Here is a 22162-nt window from a genome sequence, read left to right on the forward strand (position 1 = left end):
CAGAAATCTCAGAAGCTCCAAGTTCTTGGGACAGATGGCCCTGACTGCTTGTCCCTGTCCCCCTAGGTTTTCAGAGCTGACCTTTCCTTAATTAATGACTCATCTACCCACTCCTGGCAGAGCTAGAATCTTCCTTCTTCCACCCCTCAAGGCCCCCAAAATGCAGCCAAACCACCTTGAGTGAGCCTGAGTCCTCTTCCCTGATGGCTGAGGATTGCCTCGCACCTTAAAGTTTCAATTTGATGGTAAGGACAAGGGGTGTGGACACTGTGTGTGAAGTTTGGCTGGAAGCAGAGGGGGTGGGTGGCGATGGAAGGGGGAGAGCATCGATGGGAGGGGGAGGTTGGAGGTTTGGGAGGGGGAGGTTGGAGGTTTGGGAGCGAGGGTTGGAGGAAGGGGTCATGGTCACCTTGAAGTTGAGTGGGAGACAGGACAGGAGTGAGAATAAGTGGGGTAGAAAGTTAGAGGGGGGAGGAGGCAGACCAGAAGTCATGGGGCAAATGAATGCACAGTGCTTTGGAAAGGGGAAGCCGAGGCCAAGGGAGAGGGAGACACGTTGGCTCTTACTGAACTGGGGAAACAAACCTGTTGGATCTCAGCAGTGATACCTTGAACTTGAAAAACAGCGAAGGATGTGTGACCAAGACTGCCCTTTCTCTCCCCCTCCCCCCTGCACCTGCTGCCTCTAGCCATGGAGGGACAGACCCAAGAAAGCAGAGGCCTTCCAGAAAAGCCCCTCCCTGCTGCCACCCCCAGTTTGTCCTCTCTGGGTGCCATCTTCATCCTCCTGAAGTCCGCACTGGGGGCCGGCCTGCTCAACTTTCCCTGGGCCTTCTACAAGGCGGGTGGGGTGGTCCCCGCCTTGCTCATGGAGCTGGTGAGTCTGCAGGAAGCATGTCAGGGGGCCTCCTGGGGCAGGTAGGAGATTACTGTGGCTTTTCTGGGTGGGACCCTCAGCATTGTTTCTGCAGGGCTGCATGTCTCATAAACTATACCTTGGGGATTTTATTTTCTATCCCACTCAGCCAGTGATGGGAGATGATAATCCCACTGTAGCCCTGGGTGGAGAACACCGTCCACGGTTGCTGGTCAGGGCTGATGGGTAGCTGGGCATGCAGAGTTGGGGGCACTGCAGCAGGGAGGAGCTGTCTCCGAGCGTCCTGCCTGCCGAGTCTATCTTTCTTGACTGCTGGTCTCAGCTTGATAACTAGAGCTGAAATCCGACATGCAGATGGCACCTGATACTGGCTGTACCTCCTAGCTGGGCCAGGCCTCGCATAGTGTCAGAGGTGTTCAGCTTGCATCCCATCCAAAGTCCTGAGGCTGAGCATCCCTAGAGGAGAAGAGCCACTAATGAGTGCAGCTTCATTTAATTTTCTGATTCTTTCCCCAGGGCTGGCAGGAATGAGGGTATTTTGTGGTAAGCTCTTTGACAGGCATTATCTCAAATGTGTTTTATGGCAGCCAGCTGATAATGGCCGAGTTCTAATGGTTTGTGGGACACAGGGCCCTTCACATACCTCTAAAAACTACCAGTGCCCGCTTTGTGCATTGTCTGGTATAACCCACGCCACCCGTGGTGGTGGCTGAGCACCTGCCCTGTGCCTAGTGTTGGATGAATAAGGGACAGTGTGGTCCCTGTCCTCATGAAGCTTTGTCCTAATGGGAAGTCAGACAAGGGTTCATGACTCAGTAGATGGGGCTGGGGCTCAGGGCAGCCAGAAGGGCTGTGAGGCAGAGAGATGTGGATCCCGCTCCTTAAACTTTGTGCGTAGGAACTCCTGTGGGGCTAAATAGTAGGCAAAAAGAGACATGGGCCGGTCTTCACGGAGCTTAGAGTCTGGTGGGTGAGAGAGACGTTGGGGAACCCCACCATATTGTATAGTTGCAGGTGTCTGTTTCCTGTGGCTGCTATAACAAATTACCACAAAATAGAGGGCTTAAAACAACAGAAATGCATTTGCACAGTTCTGGAGGCCAGAAGTCTGAAATCAGGTGTCAGCAGGCTACTCTCCCTCTGAAGACTCTTTCAGCGTCTGGTGGCCCCAGGCATTCCTTGGTTTGTGGCTGCATCACTCCAGTCTGCCTCCTGCTCTCTGTCTCTGTAAGCACACTTGTCATTGGACTTAGGGCTCATCAGGATGATCCAAGATGACCTCATATTGAGATCCTTAATTACATCGGCAAAGACCCATTTTCATTTAACTACGTGTTCATGATTGACATCTGCAAAAACTTTTCAATAAGTCACATTCACAGGTTCTGGGGTTTAGGATGTGGAATAAACAACTTGTGATCTATTCAAACAATAGACTGTCACTCAGCAAAAACAGGAATAAAGTTCTGATGCACACATTATAGATGAATTTCACACACATTATGCTGACTACAAGAAGCCAGATATGCAAGTATATATGAGTAGAAAAATATTAGATCAGTGATTTCTTCTGGGGATGAGGTGGAGGCAGAAATTGACAGGGAAGGGGCCTGCGCTGACTGTCCAGGGGTGTAGGATGTTCTGTCTGCTGATGGAGACTTGGGGTGCACATGTCGTGTGTTGTACCTCTTCCAGTGATACACGATCCTGTGCATTTCATTATATGCAAATTTTAACCCACAGGAGAGAAAAGGACTATAAACATCCATCAAGCTCTCATGAAGGATAAGTGTGCCTGAGTCTTCAGCGGGAAGTATACTGATATCTGCAACTTGCTTCCAAATGCTTCCCAAAGTTAAGGTGGAGGGTAGCCGCACAGAGGCGTGGGCAGCGGATGAGATGTAATCAAGCAAGCGCAGCAGCCTGCTTGTGGCAGACCCGAGGGGCGGTGGCTACAGGGGTGTTCACTGTAAAATTCTTTCAGCTCTCCTGTGTATCTGAAAATTGTTCACAATAAGTGTTGGGAAGAATGTTTAAAATGAAGTAGAGGGAGGATGGAGAGTAAGGACCGTTTCCTGAGCACTGCTGCATGCCGGGCGCTGAGCCAGTGCACCCCACGCTCTGCAGTCCTGGAGGGCAGGCAGTGCCGTCCCCATTGTACAGATGGAAAAACAGAGGTTGATGGTCTGGTTTGCCTCGTGCCATGCTGCAGGAGAGCAGCCGTTAGGATCTGAACCTGGCTCCACCTGCTCCACCTCGGGTTGCTAACTACCATGCTTGCTGCCTCTCTACCCACAGCCCAGGCGATTTTAGGACAGTAATTTAAACCCTCTGGGTTTCTGATGTCTTATTTGTCCCACTGGGGCAGAATGGAATTAGAATCCCAGATTCACAGACTTGGAGCCAGAGCAGGTGCCAGACTCCACCTGCTCCGCTGCTGTGATTTCAGGGCAGGAGAGGGGCTGGTGGCACATATGGTGCTGACCCTCAGACTGTCAGCAGCTCTGGCCTCTGCAGACGAGAGGCCACGCGCAGGGCTATGGGCATGCCCCAGCTCCACGGTCCTGCCCCGCAGGTCTCCTTGGTCTTCCTGGTCAGCGGGCTGGTTATCCTGGGCTATGCCGCCTCCGTCAGCAGCCAGACCACTTACCAGGGCGTTGTCGGAGGGCTCTGTGGCCCCACTATCGGGAAGCTGTGCGAGGCCTGCTTCATCGTCAACCTGCTCATGATCTCCGTGGCCTTCCTCAGGGTGATCGGGGACCAGCTGGAGAAGCGTAAGTACCTTCACTGGAATTGGGGTGGCCCAGGGTGTGGAGCTCGTAATGGCTCCTGGGTCCCCCAGTTGAGTAGGATATAAGGCACCGGCCTGGGCCCTGGGGGGACAGCAGAGGTGGAGGCCACGCCCGAGCCCGTATCATGGTGGGGAAGGGAGACTAGGAATTGACAGTCACCAGCACGATGAGAGTGGTGGAGCATACAGAGTCCATGGCCACAGCTGGGACATGTAGGGGAGACACCCATTTCACAGATGAGGAAATGGGGCTACCGGCAAGAAGACCCTATTGGGAAAGAACCAGTAAAACCTGTAATTGTGGGACGGCTAAGACTCTCAGCCCCCACCGTGACTTGCCCTCCAAGCACTGCCTTAGCTGTGTCTTACCAGCTTTGATACTAGTGTGTTCCATTTTCATTCCATCCAAAATATTTGCCGATTTTTGCTATGGTTTCTTCTTTGACTCTGGGATGTTTAGAATTGTGTTAATTTCAAATTGTTTGGAGTTTTCTAGATCCCCGTATGGTTTCTGCCTTAATGGCATCATGGTCAGAGAACATAGTCTGTGTAATTTCAATCTTTTGAAATCTGTTGAGACTTGCTCTGTGGCCCAGCACGTGGTCAGTCTTGGCAAGCATTCCATGTGCTCTTAAAGGATGTGTAGGCTGCAGTTGTTGGTGCAGTGTGCTAGGAGTGTCCTGTAGGTCAAGGTGATCGGCAGCTTTGTTCAGATCTTCTACAGCAGCCTTACTGATTTTTTTTTTTTTTTGGTCTAGTTAGCCTATCAATTTCTAAGAGAAAGGTATTAAAAGCTCCAGCTGTGATTGCAGATTTGACTATTTCTCCCTTTTATTTATTTATTTTTTTGGAGGGGGCAGCTCTCTGGTATGGGGATCCGAACCCATGACCTTGGTGTTACAAGGCTGTGCTCTAACCAGCCGAGCTAACTGGCCAGCCCAGATTTTACTATTTCTCCCTTTAATTCTGTCAGTCTCTCCGTCATGGTTTTTCAAGCTATGTGATTAGGTATAGCCTTTTATTATCATGACTTATTCCTCTTCATCTCTGACATTAAATCTAACTTCTCTGTTACTAATATAGCCACTCCAGCTTCCTTAAGATTAGTACTTGTATAATTCTCTTTCCCCTTCTTTTACTTTTGACCTAACTGGCTTGGGATTTTAAAATGCATTTCTCATAGACAGCAAATAGTTTGGGTCTTGCTTTTTTTCCATCTTGACGATCTCAGCCTTTTTATTGGAATGTTTAGACTTTTAATTGGAATGTAATGATTTGTGGGGGTGGATTTAGGGTACCATTTTGCTGTTTGTTTATTCTCTCCGTCTCTTGACCTATAAATGAAAAGGCCCCTGGCTGTGGGATGTTAAAATGAAAGGCTGCCATGTCTTGGGAAACACTATTTTATACCAAAAAGCACCAAAGTTGGTTTATGTGAACCTCCTGGTGGGTAAATGGGCTTAAAAACACCCTGCCTGCCCATGGCAGGTAGCGTTCACCTCAAGTTTCAACTCAAGTGAATTGGTAATGTTGCTGTGTTGAGAAGGATTCTGACGCTCAGTAGTAGAGCTCCCTGACTAGTTAAGAGTACTGATTAGGTTATGAGCCACCCCAGTTCTGGGTAGATTGACGGGATGGAGAGAGCATTGCTTGTGTGTTTCTGGTTAGGTATTTGGGGAGGTGTCTTTCTGTAGGCAAGCCCAGGCTCCTGGGAGGGGTGTGATAGAGATTGAGGAATTAGGAGGAGTCACTGCATGAGTTAGGTATAAATGACCACATGTCATTGGCGCTGAGGACCTCAGGGAATGTCCTGGAACTTTTGGGTTTAGGAAGGAGCTGGTGTAGTCCTGATGTCAGAGCTGGGGTTTCCTGGCTGCAGGCAACCCAGATGGATAAGAAAGGCTTGTACCCCACCCTATGACACATGGAGGCCTAAAACCCACCAAGATTTCTGTGCACCTTCAGGCAGGCACATGCGTTCTCTTGGTCTCTGCCCAGAACACCTGCCCTGCCCTCCTCACGTGGACGCAGCTATTTTACAACCCAGCTGTGGAGCTCTCCCCTTGCGTCATTTCAATAGAAACAAGCTACTCTCAAGAGGCATTTACTTCTTTGCATGGCTGGCTTGGTTGAGTGTTTGATGAGAATGGAGAATCGTTTATACAGAGCAGTGCAAACGACCCAGCAGGCCAGGACCCAGCTCTCACTTCTCGGCCCCCTTCCCCTCCACTGGGACGGTGGAGCACTTCACCCGGCATAGTTCCCGCTTCCTCATCTTGTCGACTCCCCCGTGCGCCCCCTTCCCCTCTGTCCTGCCTCTTGTATCAACTCCAAAGTATCCATCTTATTGTGGCAGAATAAAAATGGTCCAGATTCTTTGGTTCTCCTTCCACTGAGCAGTTGGTGGGGTCTGTATTCCCTGTCCCTGAATCAGGCGGGCTCTGGGATGGCTTTGTCCAGCAGGTTGTGGTGGAAGATGCTGTGCCAGTTCCGTGCCTGGCCTTTAAGAGGACAAGCAGCTTCTGCCTTCATCTCTAGGAGCCCTTAGCTACCATTGAAGAAGTTGGACTAGCCGGCCGAGGGGCCCACGTGGAGAGACTCGAGACTGCAGGGAGGGCCCAGGCATCCCCACCAGGCACAAGTTGTGGGGTGGAGCTGTCGAGGGCCATCCGGACCAGCCCCGCTGGCAGCGAGACACGCCCCCCACCAGTGACCTCAGCTGATCCCACGTGGAGCAGGATTGGCCGGCTCAGCCCTGCCCTAATTCTTCCCTACAATTCACGACATTGATAAAGCAGTGGTTCTGAGCCACTGGGTTTTGGGGTAGATTATTGCACAGCAACCACAGAGAACAGCTCACACTGGCATTGTGGCCAAAATCCCACTCTGGGCCCTGGAATCTAAGTGCCATGGGACAGATGGTTTGTCCATCGGTTGCTGGCTCGAGGAAGGAGCTTGGTGAACGTTTGTTGAATGAATTTGTTTGGCAAGATTAATTCCTTTGTGGGGGTGCACGACTGGTCCCCTTCTCACTTGTCACCTCGTCCCTAGCCTCATGGGGCTGACTTAGTGCCTATGTCCAACTCCACCCAGGGTGTGAGGGCCAGGCAGGAACCCTGTGGCTGCGTTGTGCTCTGTGGCTCAGCTCCTTCCCTGTCTCCACCAGTGCGCGACTCCCTCCTGCCCAGCACCCCGCCGGCCCCGCAGCCCTGGTACGCAGACCCGCGCTTCACCCTGCCTCTGCTCTGCGTGCTGGTCATCCTGCCGCTGTCCTGTCCACGGGAGATCGCCTTCCAGAAACACACGAGGTACAGGGCTGCCCACGCTTCCCGGCCCCACCTTTGTGTCAGGGTTTCTGCCCGTCGGGAATGGGATGGGCTGCCAGGATTGGCCTTCCCATTGGGAGAAGGGGAAAAAATAAAAAATTACACAAGAAATATGTACCCATGGCATAAAATATAGATAAAAAAAATTTTGCATGTAACAACATCACGTGCTGCTCATGTTTTGTTATTTGTTACAGACTCTATGCGCGCACATGCACACATGTGCACAGCAGCACAGTGGCATGGAGAGGGACGCGCACACACCCTTTTTTTCATTTTGTGGCCTAAAGCTTTCTGTATACTTTTGAGAAAATAAAGCCTGGCAGCGATGTCCACACAAGTTTGCCGCAGCCTTTTCCATGTTGTGTATGAGCGACAGCAGACTTCTCACCTTGGAAATGGCAGGCGGCAAACCCAGGGCCACCCCCACGCCCTCAGCCTGGCAAGGCTCTCATGTCACATCCAGCCCAGCTGGGGGTCCTCCTCCCCCTGCGGTGTGGCCAACCACGATAGTGTCCTGACCTAGATGCCAAATCTGAGCAGTTGGCAGGCTTCTGTGGGTGAGAGGAAAGTTATTGGAGTCATCAGCCCCAAGGGTGCCAGGCGCCATCAGGACGTGGACGCACCTGACCTAGGATCTGAGAGCAGCCTGTCTGAAATGGCCTTGCTGCCACTGCCCCCATTGTACAGATGAGGAGACTGAGGCTCAGGTGGCGAGGGCAGAGCTGGAGTTCAGACCAGCTGTGTATGCTCCTGTGTCCCCTACTGCGAGGCACCTGACGCTGCCCCTGCCTGTGTACTAGCATCCTAGGGACCCTGGCTGCCTGCTACCTGGCCCTGGTCATCACGGTGCAGTACTACCTCTGGCCCCAGGGCCTCGTTCGCAAGCCCCTTCCTTCACCGAGGTGAGTATGAGGGAGCGGCTTTTGGTGGCTTCTGGGGGAGGCCCGGGGGGAGGCCATGAGGGGGCCCTCAGAGTTGGAATGGCTTGCTGCAGAGCCCTGGCCCCTTCCTGTGAAGTCTTTCCTATGTCTGATGTGATCAGACTGCGGGAAGGCGCCTTCCTTCTTCAGGACAGATGGGCCACTGCTAGTGATATCCATGTACAGGACACGAAAGCACTAAAAGCCACACCAGTCTGGCTGCTGGGCTATTGCAGATGCCTCTCCACAGCATGGAGGCAGCAGAACCTGGCAGCCAGAGGCAGATGCAGTGTAGAGGGAGCAGCCAGGGGACCAGCATGGCCGGGCCAGCCCGTGCGAGGGCAGAGAGTAGGGTGAGGGTGTCATGCAGGGACTCAAGACGCGTGAGGACTTTGGCTTTGGGCAGGCTGGGAAACACCACAGCCTCTCGAGCACAGCAGAGGTGGGATAGGAATTTGTTCTCAAAAGGATTCCTCTGGCTGTAGTGGTCTGCAGAGTCAGGGGCAGAAACAAGGAGACCAGGGGAGCTTGCCCAGACCTGCTGTCTTGGACTGTGGTGCTTTGAGAGGTGGCCATGAGAAGTGGGCAGACTCTGATGCGCATGAAGTCAGACTGGCGATGGCAGGGCCAGCTCTGGGGTATGTGACCTGTGCAGTAGCCTGGCCTATGCTGGGTTTAACACCGTGCTGCTGCCGTCGTGACATTCTTAATCGTTGACAAACAAGGGGCCCTGTGTGTTCATCTTGCACTGGGCCCTGCCAATCACGTGGCCTGTTCTGGCCGATGGGGTTGGAAGTGGAGAGTGAAAGAGAGGAGTCAAGGCAACTCCGGGCTCATGGCCTGAGTGACTGGAAGGAGGGAGAAGGCTAAGGGGCGGGTGTCAGAGAGGGGTCAGGCAGGACACACTGAGCTGCAGACAGATCGCAGGCATGTAATAGTCCGTTGGGAAGCTGGTCAGATCTGTGTCTGCAGGTCAGGAAGAGAGGTTTAGGCGAGAGGGAGAACTGTGATTGATGTTGGCCAGAGATGGCACTTTAGGCCACCAACCCTGAGGCCTGTCCTCCGAGCTGTGGTACTCCAGCACTGGGAGGTTGGGGAGGTGAGTAGGAGCTGGCAAGATGGAGACAGGTGGTGAGTTGGGGGGCATGAGAGTCCCAGCATCACTGTAACAAATGACCATGGCCTGGCTGACCTCAAAACATCAGACATTTTTCTCTCAGTTCTGGAGGCTCCATGTCCAAAATCAAGATGTCACGGGGCCACACTTCCTCCAAAGGCTCTAGGGGAAGCTCCTTCCTACCTCTCGGCTTCCGACGGTGCCAACAGTGCTTGTGTTCCTGTCCTTGCCCCTGTCCTCACATGACGCTTGCCCTGTGGGTCTGTTTTCTCTTCCTCTAAGGGCACCAGTCATTGGATTCACCAGTCATGACCTCATCGTAATCTAGCTAATTATATCTACAAAGACCCTATTTCCAAACAAGGTTACATTCTGAGGTTCTGAGTGGACATGAATTTGGGGGACACTATTCAACCTAGCATAGGGGATATTAGGGATCAGGTCCCAGAGGTCAGTGAATAAACTTCATGGAGGTTGAGGGATCAGCCACAGCTGCTGCTCGGGCTCACGCAGGCCTGCTGCACCCCGAGCACTGGAGCTGGCCCTGGGGATCGTTGGTGAAGTTACGAGCTATGTCAGGAGAAGGACGGAAGCCTAAGCCAAGGTGGGCTCGGGTCAAGAGAAGAGATGGCAGAGACAGGCAGCTCTCCTGGGGAGGGGGCAGGCACAAGCAGAGGCTGAAGGCGGGGGGTCAATGGGGGCAGAGGTCACAGCATGTTTTTGTGCTGATGGGGATAATCCAGTAGAGAAGAAAAAAACCCGATGCCCGGGGAGCATGCCAGGTCTGCTGCTGATCTGCATCCTCAGGATGGCGAGAGGGGAGAGCCTGCACCTTGGCAGAGGCATAGGCCTGAGGCTGGGGCTCAGGCTTCTCGTCCATAGGAATGGGAGGGACAGAGTGTGGGGGCCCAGAGCCTGGCAGGTGGGCAGATGGAGTAGAGGAAACATGGGCATGTTTGTTTGTTTGTTTCTGATTGTGACTAGAAAGCCAGCTGCCCCCTGACAGTGCCATCAAGGAGAGTCAATGCAGGTGGCTGGGGGTGGTAGGGGGCTGTACCCGGAGTTGGAGTCAGCTGGAGCAGAATGGGAGACACCAGTGTCCCAGCTTCCTGTGGCTGCTGTAACGAGTGACCCCACACTTAGTGGCTTAAAACAACACAAACATATTCTTTAGCAGTTCTGGAGGTCAGGAGTCCAACACGGGTCTCCCTGGGCTCAAACCGGGGAGTCATCAGGGCTGTGTTTCTTCTGGAGGCTGCAGGGGAGCATCTCCTCCCTTGCCTATTCCAGCTTTTAGAGGCCGCCTGCATTCCTTGGCTCACAGCCCTTCTTCCTTCTTCAGAGCCAGCCGCATTGCATGCCCCTTAGTCACAGCTCCCTCTGACACTGCCAGGAGAGGTTCTCTGATTTCAAGGACTCGGGTGATTACACTGGGCTCACCTGGATAACCCAAGATCATCTCTCTTTCTCAAAGTCCTTAACCACATCTGCAAAGTCCCTTTTGCCTCATAAGGTAACATATTCACAGGCTCCTGGGATTGGGACTTGGACCTCTTTGGAGGCCATTATTATGCCACAGCTGAGGAATGCTGGCTCGGCAGGGGGTGCTGTTCATATCCCACTCTGCTGTATGTCCCCTGTAGGTGCCAGAGGCTGGTGTGTAGATGTGCTTGTTGAAGGAAGCTGGGCACCCCCCTGGGGACCACTGAGAGGGCTTGACGTGAAGGTCCTGCCTTGTGCCCACCTCTGTCCTCTCAGGTGGCTTATGCTATTTGGAATCAACACCTGAGCATAGGGAACAGGCAGCCCAGGAGGGAAGTTGGGGGCTCCTTCTAGCCATTGCCCTGCCCACATTCTGCCCATGTGGAGAATGTCATGTTACCAAATGTCAGCCAAGGCGTATTTAGAAAGTGCAGCATTTCACAAGCATCCTTTTCTATCCCCAAAGCCCTGGTCATGGACACAGTAATTAGAAATGTATCTCACAGCCATGCTCAGTTACATTTGCCTGTATCATTTAAAATTCATCTTCTCAAGTTGAAGGTTGTCTTGTGTTTAACTCTTTTTTTAATAAACACCTGTTCTTGTCTATTTACAGCCCTTCCTCCTGGACCTCTGTGTTTAGTGTCTTCCCCACCATCTGCTTTGGATTTCAGGTAATTTTAGCATCCGTGTTGAAGACTGGCATTTTCAGAGGCTGTGAGTGACTCCTGCTGCCTTGGGAGGGCTTGGCCTCCCTGTCAGGGAGAAGTCTGAGGACGTTTTCTAGGGTGAGATGGGCTCTCAGCCCATGGGCCGTCTTCTGGAGACTGCAAGGGGGTTGGTGCCCGGGGGAGGGGTGAATTGCCACTGAACTCGGGAGCCTGGCCTCCCCCCGACTGCCATCAACAACACCACGTTCGTTGGGTCTGGGGCAGAGTGGGGGCATCTGGGACTTACCCCCCTCTGCAGAATCCTCACAGGACTGTCACATGCCTGCAGACCTGGAGCTTCCCTTACTCTAACCCCAGAACACCTTTATACGGGTGGATTCTGCCCCAGGGGCCTTGGAGAGGAAAGATCCCACCTCACCAGGCTTACGGGCTGGAGGGGCTGGAAGGTGTACGGCTGGCTGAGTGGCAGGAGGTGAGGGGCAGAATATACAGAATTGTAATAGGACGTCATGGACAGAGTTCTGTGTGTGAAATCCTAGCAGAGGGGCAGAGTCAGAGATGCCCACTAAAGGTGGTGGTGTCTAACAGGAATCTTGAAGAGCATGTGGGAGGTGGCCAGGTGATGGGGAGGGCCTTCCAGGTAAGAGAGGACAGCACAGGTGAGCCATGGTGTCAGGAACGTTTGGAAACCTGCAGAGGGCTCGGCATGTGGGTGCTGCACACAGTGCTGGGGGGAGACTGGGGGCCTGGGCTCAGCTCCCTGCCTTCCGGCTGATGGGTTCTCCAGCTCTCTTAGCAGGTGGCAGCTGACACCGATCTTTCACTTCTGTTTCTGGGAAGATTAGCCTCTATCCTAAAAACAACCACTTACCTGCCACCACCACCAAAACCGTCCCAAAATAAAAAACCAAGCTCACAAGGGGGATTTGCCCAGGACTTAAAACAGTATCTCAGCTTTGTAGCCTTTGAGTGTTTTTCTTCCCTTATCCGTCACCTAGCTCCTGTTTCTGTTCTTCCTCTTGCATTCTCTTTGAGAGCCATTTTGGGAAAAGATCCTGAAGCTTTTCCATTTGTCTTCCCCATAGACGACTCGCGCACCGCCTCCGGGGCTGAGCGAGCAGCATGCGAGCACGTCTCACATTTCTTCTTGCACAGCCAATATTTTGAAAGATCTAAAGAGCTGATTTTGCTGTCAACTGCTGGTTTGGATTTAGTTTAACAACCCCCTCGTGCCCAAACACCATATGGCTTGGCAGACTCGGCGGGGCCGTGTTCCCAGTGCTCACGGGCTGCCCCTCTCCCTGGCCTCGGCTCCTCATCCAGCTCTCCTAGCAACCGAGGCCGGGGCGGCCGTTTCCAGGGACACGGGATGCCGTGATGGGCAGCTGGGAAGGACAGGAATTCACGGGTGGGGGCCGGGGCTCAGGCCAGAGGCAGGGGGCGGCCAGGAATTGGTGGCAGGGGGCAGCAAATGGAGGAAGGTGGTAGGAATGGGGCGAGGGCGAGGGGCAAGGCTGGAGGGGTTGAGAGGAAGGGAGTCACCTACTGTCATCAGGAACTCTGACTTGATTCGAAAACACCATCCCTTGCCCAGACTCATCCGACAATAGGGCACCCCTCCCCCAAGCCTGTACAGAGTCGGTGAGGGGGCCTCGGGGGGGGCACGGGGTGCACTCCCAGCCACCATGGCCACACTGGGACCTCTGGGTTTTGTGTGTTTCTTTAAACGGCTTTACTGAGATCACACACCATGCAGTGTGCCCTTCTAAAGTGTACAAGGCAGCAGTTTTCAGTATCTCCACAGACATGTGCAGCCGTCACCACAGTCAATTCCAGAACCTTTTCACACCCCCAAAGGAAACCCTGTCCCCATTAGCTGTCGCTCCCCATTCCCCCTGCCCCAGCTCCTGGCAGCCGCTCATCTGCTTCCTGTCTCCACAAATGTGCCTGGAAGGGACGCTTCATATAAATGGAGTCACATAATATGTGGCCTTTTGTGACTGGCTTCTTCACTGAGCATGTTTTCGAGGTTCCTCCGCGTCGGATCATGTATCAGTACCTTGTTTGTTCTCGTGGCTGAGTGGCAGTCCACGTGTGACCTGCTGCACTTGGCGTGTGCGCTTGTGCCTTGATGGACGTCTGGGTTGTTCCACTCTGTGGCTCTCGTGTCGTCTTCCCCTGTTCTGCCTCCATCACTGAGCGACCACAGGGCCTGCGCCCCCCAGCCGCTCCCTAGCCGCTGTCCCTGCAGAGCAGCCCTGCCTCCGAGAGGGGGCTTTATTCCTTATAAAACCAGTAGAAACCCCCATGGGAGTCGTGGAGGAAACAGGAAGAAGAGAAGTCACCTTCCTGCCACCAACATGCCTGGCCCCACTGAGCGTCTTCTCCCTCCATCAGGCTCAGCTGAGCCCTAGTACACAGAGCCATGGTTCTGGGTCCCCCACTGCAGATCGTCATCTGTGGTCTTCTTCAAGCAGAGCCTGTGATGGGGATGGTGACAGGGTGCTGGTGTCTGTTTGGGAGCAGGAGAGGTGAGATGGGATAGGAGCATTAGGGAGGTCACTGTGTGGGCACTGGGGCTCCAGGTGCATGCACCATCCTGAGAGGTGTGCAGGATGCGCCCAGCAGTGCTGCAGGAGTGTGGGGGTGGAGGGTATCCATGGAGTTCCCCTGCCAGTTGCTGGAGGGTCCCTGAGGCCAGCGGGCTCCTGCAGGTCAGCCCCCGGGCAGACAGCAGAGAGCGCAGCACCCTGAGGCTGCTCTGTCAGTGGAGACATGTCTCAGCTCACCCTGAGCCAGAACCAGGAGGGGTGAGGCGGTGCCACCCCTGCCTCCAGAGCGTGTGCTTCATGGGGGCACTGTGAGGGGCTTGTTTATGTGGCAACCCTGACCAGCACTGAGCAGGACTCGATGAGCACTTGAGAGGCAGAGAGCCGGGGTTGGATGGAGGAAGGCCTGTGGTTGCCAGTGGATTCGAGGGACAGATAAACGAGTAACCCTGGAGTGTCCATTCAGCCATGCACCAGCCTCCATACCTGGTCCAAGCTCAGAGTTCCAAACAGGGCAGCCACGGTCCTTGCCATCTGTCATGTAGTTGCCATTAGATGCTGAACAAGCAAGCCCAAATGTGCTCATGTGGGGACGGAGAGTACGTTGGCTGGTTAGGGAGGGCTTTCCTGAAGGATGAGCAAGTGCAAAGGCCCTGAGGCAGCGAAGAGGGACCCTGGTGGTCTGAGCTCAGAGAGGGAGCGGAACCTGGGGACAGGAGGGAGGGAGGGAGGCATCAGCATGTTTGGTTTTGAACAGATGGGAGCAAGTGAGCGTGAGGGGGGAAGACTGTCCCAGGAGCCCTGGAAAAACCCAGAACCCACGGGCACCTCCAGATGCAGGCGCACCTCTCTACCCTGGCGGCATGTCAGGGTCCCCTTGACTGCTGGTGAAACACCAGTGTCCAGGACCTGCCCATATAAAGGAAATCCACATCCAGGTGGGCTCTTGGCATTGGCTGTATACATTTTACGTTTAAAATTTGTATGACTATGTAACATATTACCGTAAAGTATGTGATAAGTATGTGTGCTCCCATGTGTCATTGACAGCCCCCTGGGAGGCCCTGTGGTGACCTTTTCCAGTCAGTGGTACCCACCCCGCCCCAACCACTATCCTGCCTTCTACCACCATAGTGCAGGGGTTCTCAGCAGGACGACTGTGCCCCCCAGGGGACCTTTGACCATGTCTGCAGATGTTGGAGGTTTTCGCAACTGGGGGGCAGGTGCTGTTACTGTCATCTAGTGGGTGGATGCCAGAAATGCTACACGATGCCCTCCAGTGCACGGGACAGCCCCTCCACGAGGAACTATCCCACCCCAGATGTCAGCTGTACAAGGTCGAGGAGCACGGCTGTGGATTTGTCTGTCTTGGGACCTGACCTCACATCAACGGAAGCATTCTCTGTCGTCTGGCTTCTTGCTTTCAGCGTGTGTCTGTGAGGCTCTTCCAGTTGAGGTGCGAGGTGCATGTTGGTTCTTTTCAGCCCTGTGTGATATTCCATGTACGAGCGTCCTGCGATTTACTGTCCTCTACTGCTGGTGGACATGTGCGTGTTTCCCATCTCTTCGACACCAATATTTTTAAATCCCCCCAGGCGGTCTAACACCCCCTGGCGCAGGTCCCACTGAGCCAGCCCTCTGTCTTCCAGTGTCATGAAGCGGCCGTCTCCATCTACTGCAGCATGCACAACCAGCGCCTCTCCCACTGGGCCCTGGTTTCGGTGCTTTCCCTGCTGGCCTGCTGCCTTGTCTACTCGCTGACAGGTAGGGGCCCTGCCTGCCAGGCGAGGCCTCACCTGGGGCGCCCCGGAGGTGGGCGGGGAGCGGCATAGAAACGGGAGCAACAACAAGTACTTTGGAGAGTTTGCCATGTGCTGGGCACAGTGCCCAGCATTTCGGGTGCTTTTGCTCATTTAATCCTTAGCACCCCACAGGCAAGGGCCCTGTTTCTTAAATGAGGAAACTGAGGCTCAGGGGCTTCCATGGCTCTCCTGAGCCCTCACAGCTAGACGTGCAAACACCCTCGTAGCCTTGATGGCCTGGGGTGCTCACAGACTATGCAGTAGAGGATCTTCAAAGTTTTTTTTTTAAATTTTATTTTTATTTTAAAAGATGACCGGTAAGGGGATCTTAACCCTTGACTTGATGTTGTCAGCACCACGCTCACCCAGTGAGCGAACCGGCCATCCCTATGTGGGATCCGAACCCGTGGCCTTGGCGTTATCAGAACCACACTCACCCGAGTGAGCCACGGGCCGGCCCCAGGATCTTCAAAGTTGACAAAATTGTGGCTCAGAGGGCGGCTGTGACAGGCCTGAGGTCACACAGCATGTCTGTGGCACAGACCCAGGGCACGGCCTGACTTCTGGCCTCCACTTTGCTCCAGCCCAGAGGCTCTTTCTTTCACCCACCTAGTGGAGCCCTGGATTTAGAAAGCCCTCAGGCAGCAGCGAATCTGTCCGGCAGCTCTGGACTCCCATGGTTACCCAAGACAATTGCTGGGTGACCTTTTCCCAAGCAGGGGAGGTCCTGTCAGAGAGCCATGACTAACTGATTGAGCGTCACCTCCAGATGGCCCCAGGGCCAGGGCCAGCAGGATTGTGGGTCCTCTCAGAAAGTGCCACAGCTTTTGGCCAAAAGTGAGTGCCTCAGGACAAGCTGGTGACCCAGGGTGAGGGGAGCAGTGTTGTGTTTGGGCGAGGGGCTCTCTGGTCCTGGTCCTGCCATAACCAGCTGTGTGATTCTGGACAGTCATTGACGCCCTGGGTCTTGATTTTCCTTACCTGGAAAGTGGGTGCATGGCCAGCTGCTTTCTTTAGCTGTTGTAAGAGTGGGATGGCCAGGGCATTGGGAGTGTGTTTATATATTTCAAAGTGCTATGTGCTTCTAGTCAATACACTCTCTACAAATAGGCACGAGCTCTGTGGATGACACGAAAGGACAAGGCAGGCTTGTCTGCAGGAGATTGAGTCAGTGGAGCAGAGCAACATGTAGGCTTGGGACAGGAAAGCCTTGGGAAATGGCAGAATGGAGAGCCCTTCCAGAACCTTCTGTCAGCTCCTAAGGAAAACCTCAGGGTGGTAAAGCTGGCACTGTCAGTGTGTTGCAGGGTCTGGGGGTGCATCTTCCCATTCAACTCTCCCTGGCTTCCATCCTCTGTTGCCCCCAGGGGTTTATGGCTTCCTAACCTTTGGGACTGAAGTTTCTGCTGACGTCTTGATGTCCTACCCGGGTAACGACGTGGTCGTCATCGTCGCCCGGGTCCTCTTTGCTGTCTCCATTGTGACTGTCTATCCCATCGTGCTCTTCCTGGGGAGGTGAGGCCTGGATCGGTGGAGACACTGTTGACCACGGTGCACTGGTGTGTGTCGTCATTCAGCGTGTGCCGAGCCTTTGCTAGTGCGTGTTGTGGGATGTCATCATCCCCCTTGCACAGAGGAGGAACCAGAGCCACAGGGAATTTAGGGAGTTTGCCCAAAGTTGCCCAGCTAACAAGTGTTAGAGCCGGGACTGGAACCCAAGCCCACCCTGCTGCCCCTGTCGGCCGCCTCATGGTGGCAGAATGGCTGAGGGTTGGTGAGGTCCCCTGGTGTGGAACAGGAGCCCCGCCAGGTGTGGGGGACACGGGAGGACTCGGGCGCCCGGCAGCAGGTGCTGGCTGGAGCCCCTGCCTGTGGCGGGTGTGGCCTCCAGGTCGGTGATGCAGGATTGCTGGAGGAGGGGCTGCTGGGGAGCCTGGGTGCTGTCCGACCCCTCGGGGCCGTGGGTCCGGATGCCACTGACCATCCTGTGGGTCACCGTGACACTCGCCCTGGCCCTGCTCGTGCCCGACCTGAGCGAGATCATCGGCGTCATCGGCAGTATCAGCTCCTTCTTCATCTTCATCTTTCCGGGTGAGTCTCCTGCTCTCCAGGCTTCCGCAGCTCGCCTCTGTGGCCACTCCCTGTGCTGCAGGACAAGGTCCTGGAAGGTGGGAGCCCTGCGGCGAGAGGGTTGGGCCCCATGGAGGTGTCCTGGTCACTGAGCCAGGGCCGGGCTGGGGCTTTAATAGCTTCCCTCCTTCAACATCTCAGCGGCCCGGTGGACGCACTTTATCATCCCACCCCACAGATGAGAAGACTGAGGCCTGGAGACCCACTCCCGGGGTCGCAGTGGTGCGTAGCAGGGCTGAGCGTTAACCCTGCTGCCTCCCGCTGTAGAATTTTATTTTATTTAAAAAATACGAGGTGAGGGCCGGCCTGTGGCTCACTCGGGAGAGTGCGGTGCTGATAATACCAAGGCCACGGGTTCGGATTCCTATATAGGGATGGCCGGTTGGCTCACTGGCTGAGCGTGGTGCTGACAACACCAAGCCAAGGGTTGAGAACCCCTTACCGGTCATCTTTTAAAAAAATAAAATAAAATAAATTTAAAAAATAAATAAAAAATACAAGGTGGATGAGTATGTGAAACTTATATGGCTGAAGATGCACAAGGCGCGCTGGGAAAGTCTCCCTCCCACTCGCCCGGCATTGCAGGCGCACGCCGCTTCTGCCCTGGATGGCTTCTTATGAAACCTTCCCAGTGTTAGCGAGCAATGGGGAGAGGTTCCCGTCAAAACAGTCAAGCATGTTACCCCAGACAGGAAACCCAGCAAGGCCAAGCCCAGAGGGACGCTTCCAGAGGAAGGAGGAGCATTGGAGGGCCGACTGGTGCTCGGAACAGAAACCCCAGACCCACAGGGGCAGTCAGGGGGTCCACACACAGTAGGTGCCCAGCACACAGTAGATGCCTGGCACACAGTGGGCACTGGGCACAGAGTAGGTGCCCAGTACATGGTGGGCACTTGGCACACAGTAGGTGTTCCACCAGTGCATGCTCCATGAGTGGACCCTACAATTCTGCCATGAGAGGAACCACGTCAAGCAGATGTTGAACTCGGGCGACCCTTATCCCCATGTCCCTGATGCCCAACCCAGCCCCTATATCAAATAGGTGAGAGGTAGGAGCCTGTTAATATGGAGGCTTTTAAAAGTTTCTCCCAAACTTGAATGGGGAAATGAAACATTATTCAGGGGCCCAGGTAAGTGGGCAGTGACGGCATCATCAATAGCCTGCTGGTCCCCACTCTGTCCCCCGTTCTGAGCAGGATGGTCAGATCGCTCCTCGCCTAGCCTCCCCTGGTCTGGGGCTGCCCGGGCCCAGTGTGGCTGCATGTCCTGGGAAGTGCCTTTTAGCTCCAGCTATTTCCTGTGCTGGAAAGGACTGCCTAGGACAGGTTTGGGATGGGAGACGGTTCCATGGGAGCTTTGGGCAGAGCTGCCTGGCTTTGAATCCCAATAGACCTATTTTTAAAAAAGAAGGAAAAGAAAGGAGAAGGAAACAATGGCGCTGCCAGTGGTTGAACACTGCCCAGATGTCAGGCACCGATCTGCACCTGTCCTCACAGGAACCCTGCTGGGGAGGGTGTGTCATTGTGGTCACCCAAAAAACTGAGGCTCAGAGAAGCCAATGTGTTGCCAGACCTGTGGCCAAGTCATGGGGAGGTCCATCCTTCTAGCTCTGAAGCTGGCCCTTAACCCCTGCACCATGCTGCCTCGCCAGGAGGGGACTCAGCCAGTGTGGCCATCTTTGGGCATTGAGGACTTCTTGGTGTTGACAGGGCTCACGGGAACTCTCCATGGCTTTAGGTGTGGTCACAAAGAGCTGGGGGTGACCCCGTGTCTTCTTTGCAGGTTTGTGCCTCATCTGTGCCGTGGATGTCGAGCCCATAGGACCAAGACTCAAGTAAGTGACTCCAAGATGAGGGTGGCAACTTTGGTGCACCCAGGGGACCAGAGTGAGGATGCCACAGGGGACTGTGGAGATCCTATTGTCCATCTTCTCATCCAGGAGATGAGAAACCTGCAGGCCATGGGGGAGGGACCTCATCTGTGTGGGGAGGGCATCCGAGCCAGCATTCTTCCGCCTGTGGGTGGCTGTCCCTTCTGCTCTGAGGGTCTGTGGTTAGGACTAATGTGGATTTGGGCTCTCCCCAGCCTCTGGAGGGAGGCCCCTAGTGCATCTTCCCCCTCCCTCGCTACCCAGCGCAGACCCAGGCAGGTCCTATGGAGGCCCCATGGCTAGCTGGACACCAGGGCCACACTGCCCACTGTCAGGTCCTTGCTGAGTGCCTCCTCTGTGCAGGGCACCACGCTGGCCCCTTTACACTCTGGTCTTCCTCCACACTGGGTGTCTCCACCCTACACACCAGGAGGATGATCAGGCCAGTAAGGACAGAGCTGGATCAGGCCCAGCAGAACTGAGGCCCCAGCATACCTCGGTCTCTGCTCTGTGCCACTGGCTAGACAAGAGACTGGGGTCACCCTTCACTCAACACATGTCTCTCAGGGTGCCCTCCCCCTCTTGGCCAGCCCATGTGTCAGACGGGACTGAGACCTGTGCTTTGCCATCCAGCAGCTGACCCCGCTGAAAAGGGAACTGTGTGCACGGATCAGGGCCTGTGTGACTCTTATTCCCGTTCTGCAGATGTGAAAACCAGGCCGAGACTGGGAAAGGGAGGCTGTCTTCAAAAAGTTAGTGGAAAGATTTGTATTATCTTTTGATTACATTTTTCCAGAAACTTTTTGAAGTACCCTTGTATTAGTTTCCCAGGGCTGCTGTAAAAATTACCACAAGCTGGGGGGCTTAAAGCAACAGCAATGTATTTTCTCTCAGTTCCGGAGGCCAGAGTCTGAGATCAAGGTGTGGGCAGGGCCGTGTTCTCTGAAGGCCCTTCTGGCTCTGGTAGGCCCAGGTGTCCCCTGGCTTGTGGCCGCATCACTACAATCTCTGCCTTTGTATCTGAAATCTCCCTCTGATAAGGAACCTGTCATTAGATTTAGAGCCCACCCTAAATCCAGGATGGTCTCGTCTCAGGATCTTTCACTTAATTACATCTGCAAATACCGTTTTCCAAATAAGGTCCCACTCACAGGCCCCAGGCAGACATGAATTTCAGGGGCCACCATTCAGCCCGCTACAGATGCTCTTAAGTTACAGCAGTCATGGACTTGGGTTCCAGCTGCAGGCCTGATCCCTGTATCCCCTGTTCCTCCAGCCCCATTGAGCCCAAGCTTGTTTTTTTTCCAAAGGAGCAGGCTTGGCTTGGTTCCCTTCTGGATTGAGAGCAGTTTTTCTGGATTCTCTAAACCTGATTTGGGCTTAGAACTGGCCCCCGATGGTCTGGGGCCTCCAAGTGCTTCCTTCCCTGGGGCACTCTTTGAAGCCTCACGGCTTTTGTTTTATCCCTGATCCAAGCTCACAACAGCTTTTACTGATGAGCTTTCAAGATATTTTTATCTAGGTCCTTCTGATCCATCACAGCTGTAGCCACAGCCATGGCCACCTCATTTCCCCCTTCATGTCAAAGGACATTCATGGCTTTGAGCAGCCGCTGGGATGTTGCTTGGTTAGAGACGCCCCTTCCATGACAACGGATCCTTTTGGCCTTTGTTAATGGGGCCAGAAGTGTCCCTGGTGGCCCTGTCATTTTGTGGGAATCTTATTATCACGCTAGTCTTGTTGTCTGCCCCCGTCTCTGGTCACATTCTGAAGCCATCCCAACCTCTGCCTCCTCCATGCTCGTCCCAATTGTGTGACTTAGAGCTTTCGGCAACTCCCTCACTTTCAGGGAGTCTCAGCAGACACTGGGGAGCAGAATGGCAGGGGGTTTAAAACTAGTGTCTGCCCTCCCCCCATTTCTTTTCCTTTAATAAAAATATTGGGGAGGAACGAGGTGACGAAATAATAGATGGAGTGAGAGAGTTTGTTTTTTAATTGCCTGTGTACTTTATCATGTCTCAAAAGCCCACCCTGAGAAGTACAGGAGAATACTCTGAATTATTTCCAAACTGATGACTTTACCAGGCTTTTAAATGGGCTTGGCTTGTCTGTGCAAGAATCTAGCAAAGCTCATGCTTATGTGAATTTATTGAATTGGCAGGTGCTGCTTGGAGGTCTGGGGAGTGGTCTCTGTGCTGGTCGGCACCTTCATCTTTGGGCAGAGCATGGTGGCAGCTGTCCTGCAGCTGTTCTGAGGGCCCCAGGCAGGAAGGGGCCTGCGCCTGCAGCCGTGACACCAATGGAACTTCTTTTCTTCATAAACATGCGGAGAAACTGACCCTTTCTGCCTTCTCGGACTGCTCGTTTGGGCTTGGCTAGTTCAAAGCGTTTCTTGTGCAAAAGTGAGGAGTGGTTTTACTAGGTTCCTGTGACTGCAGCGACAAATGACCACAGACTAGTAGCTTAAAACAATAGAAATGTATCGCTTCACAGTTCTGGAGGCCAAAGACCAAATTCAAAGTGTCAACAGGGCCACGCTTCCCCTCTAGGCTCCAGGGGAGACTCCTTCCCGTCTCTCCAGCACTGGCGCTGCCAGCAACCTCTGTGTCTTTGGCTTGTAGATG

The 22162-nt window shown here is 54.0% G+C and overlaps 1 protein-coding gene across 1 annotated transcript; it reads left to right on the forward strand.

Annotated features, from left to right (window-relative positions):
- Window positions 1-691: 691 nt before the first annotated feature.
- SLC38A8 (solute carrier family 38, member 8) lies at window positions 692-21793 on the forward strand. The gene is made up of 10 exons (XM_008565374.1): window positions 692-877; window positions 3453-3651; window positions 6835-6976; window positions 7798-7899; window positions 11133-11190; window positions 15386-15500; window positions 16906-17053; window positions 17430-17629; window positions 19451-19502; window positions 21700-21793. Exons 1-10 carry the CDS (start codon window positions 692-694, stop codon window positions 21791-21793), a joined length of 1296 nt encoding a protein of 431 aa, XP_008563596.1.
- The last annotated feature ends 369 nt before the right edge of the window (window positions 21794-22162 follow it).

The sequence above is a fragment of the Galeopterus variegatus genome, unplaced genomic scaffold (assembly GCF_000696425.1).
Source record: "Galeopterus variegatus unplaced genomic scaffold, G_variegatus-3.0.2 Scaffold197, whole genome shotgun sequence".
Lineage (NCBI taxonomy): Eukaryota > Metazoa > Chordata > Mammalia > Dermoptera > Cynocephalidae > Galeopterus > Galeopterus variegatus.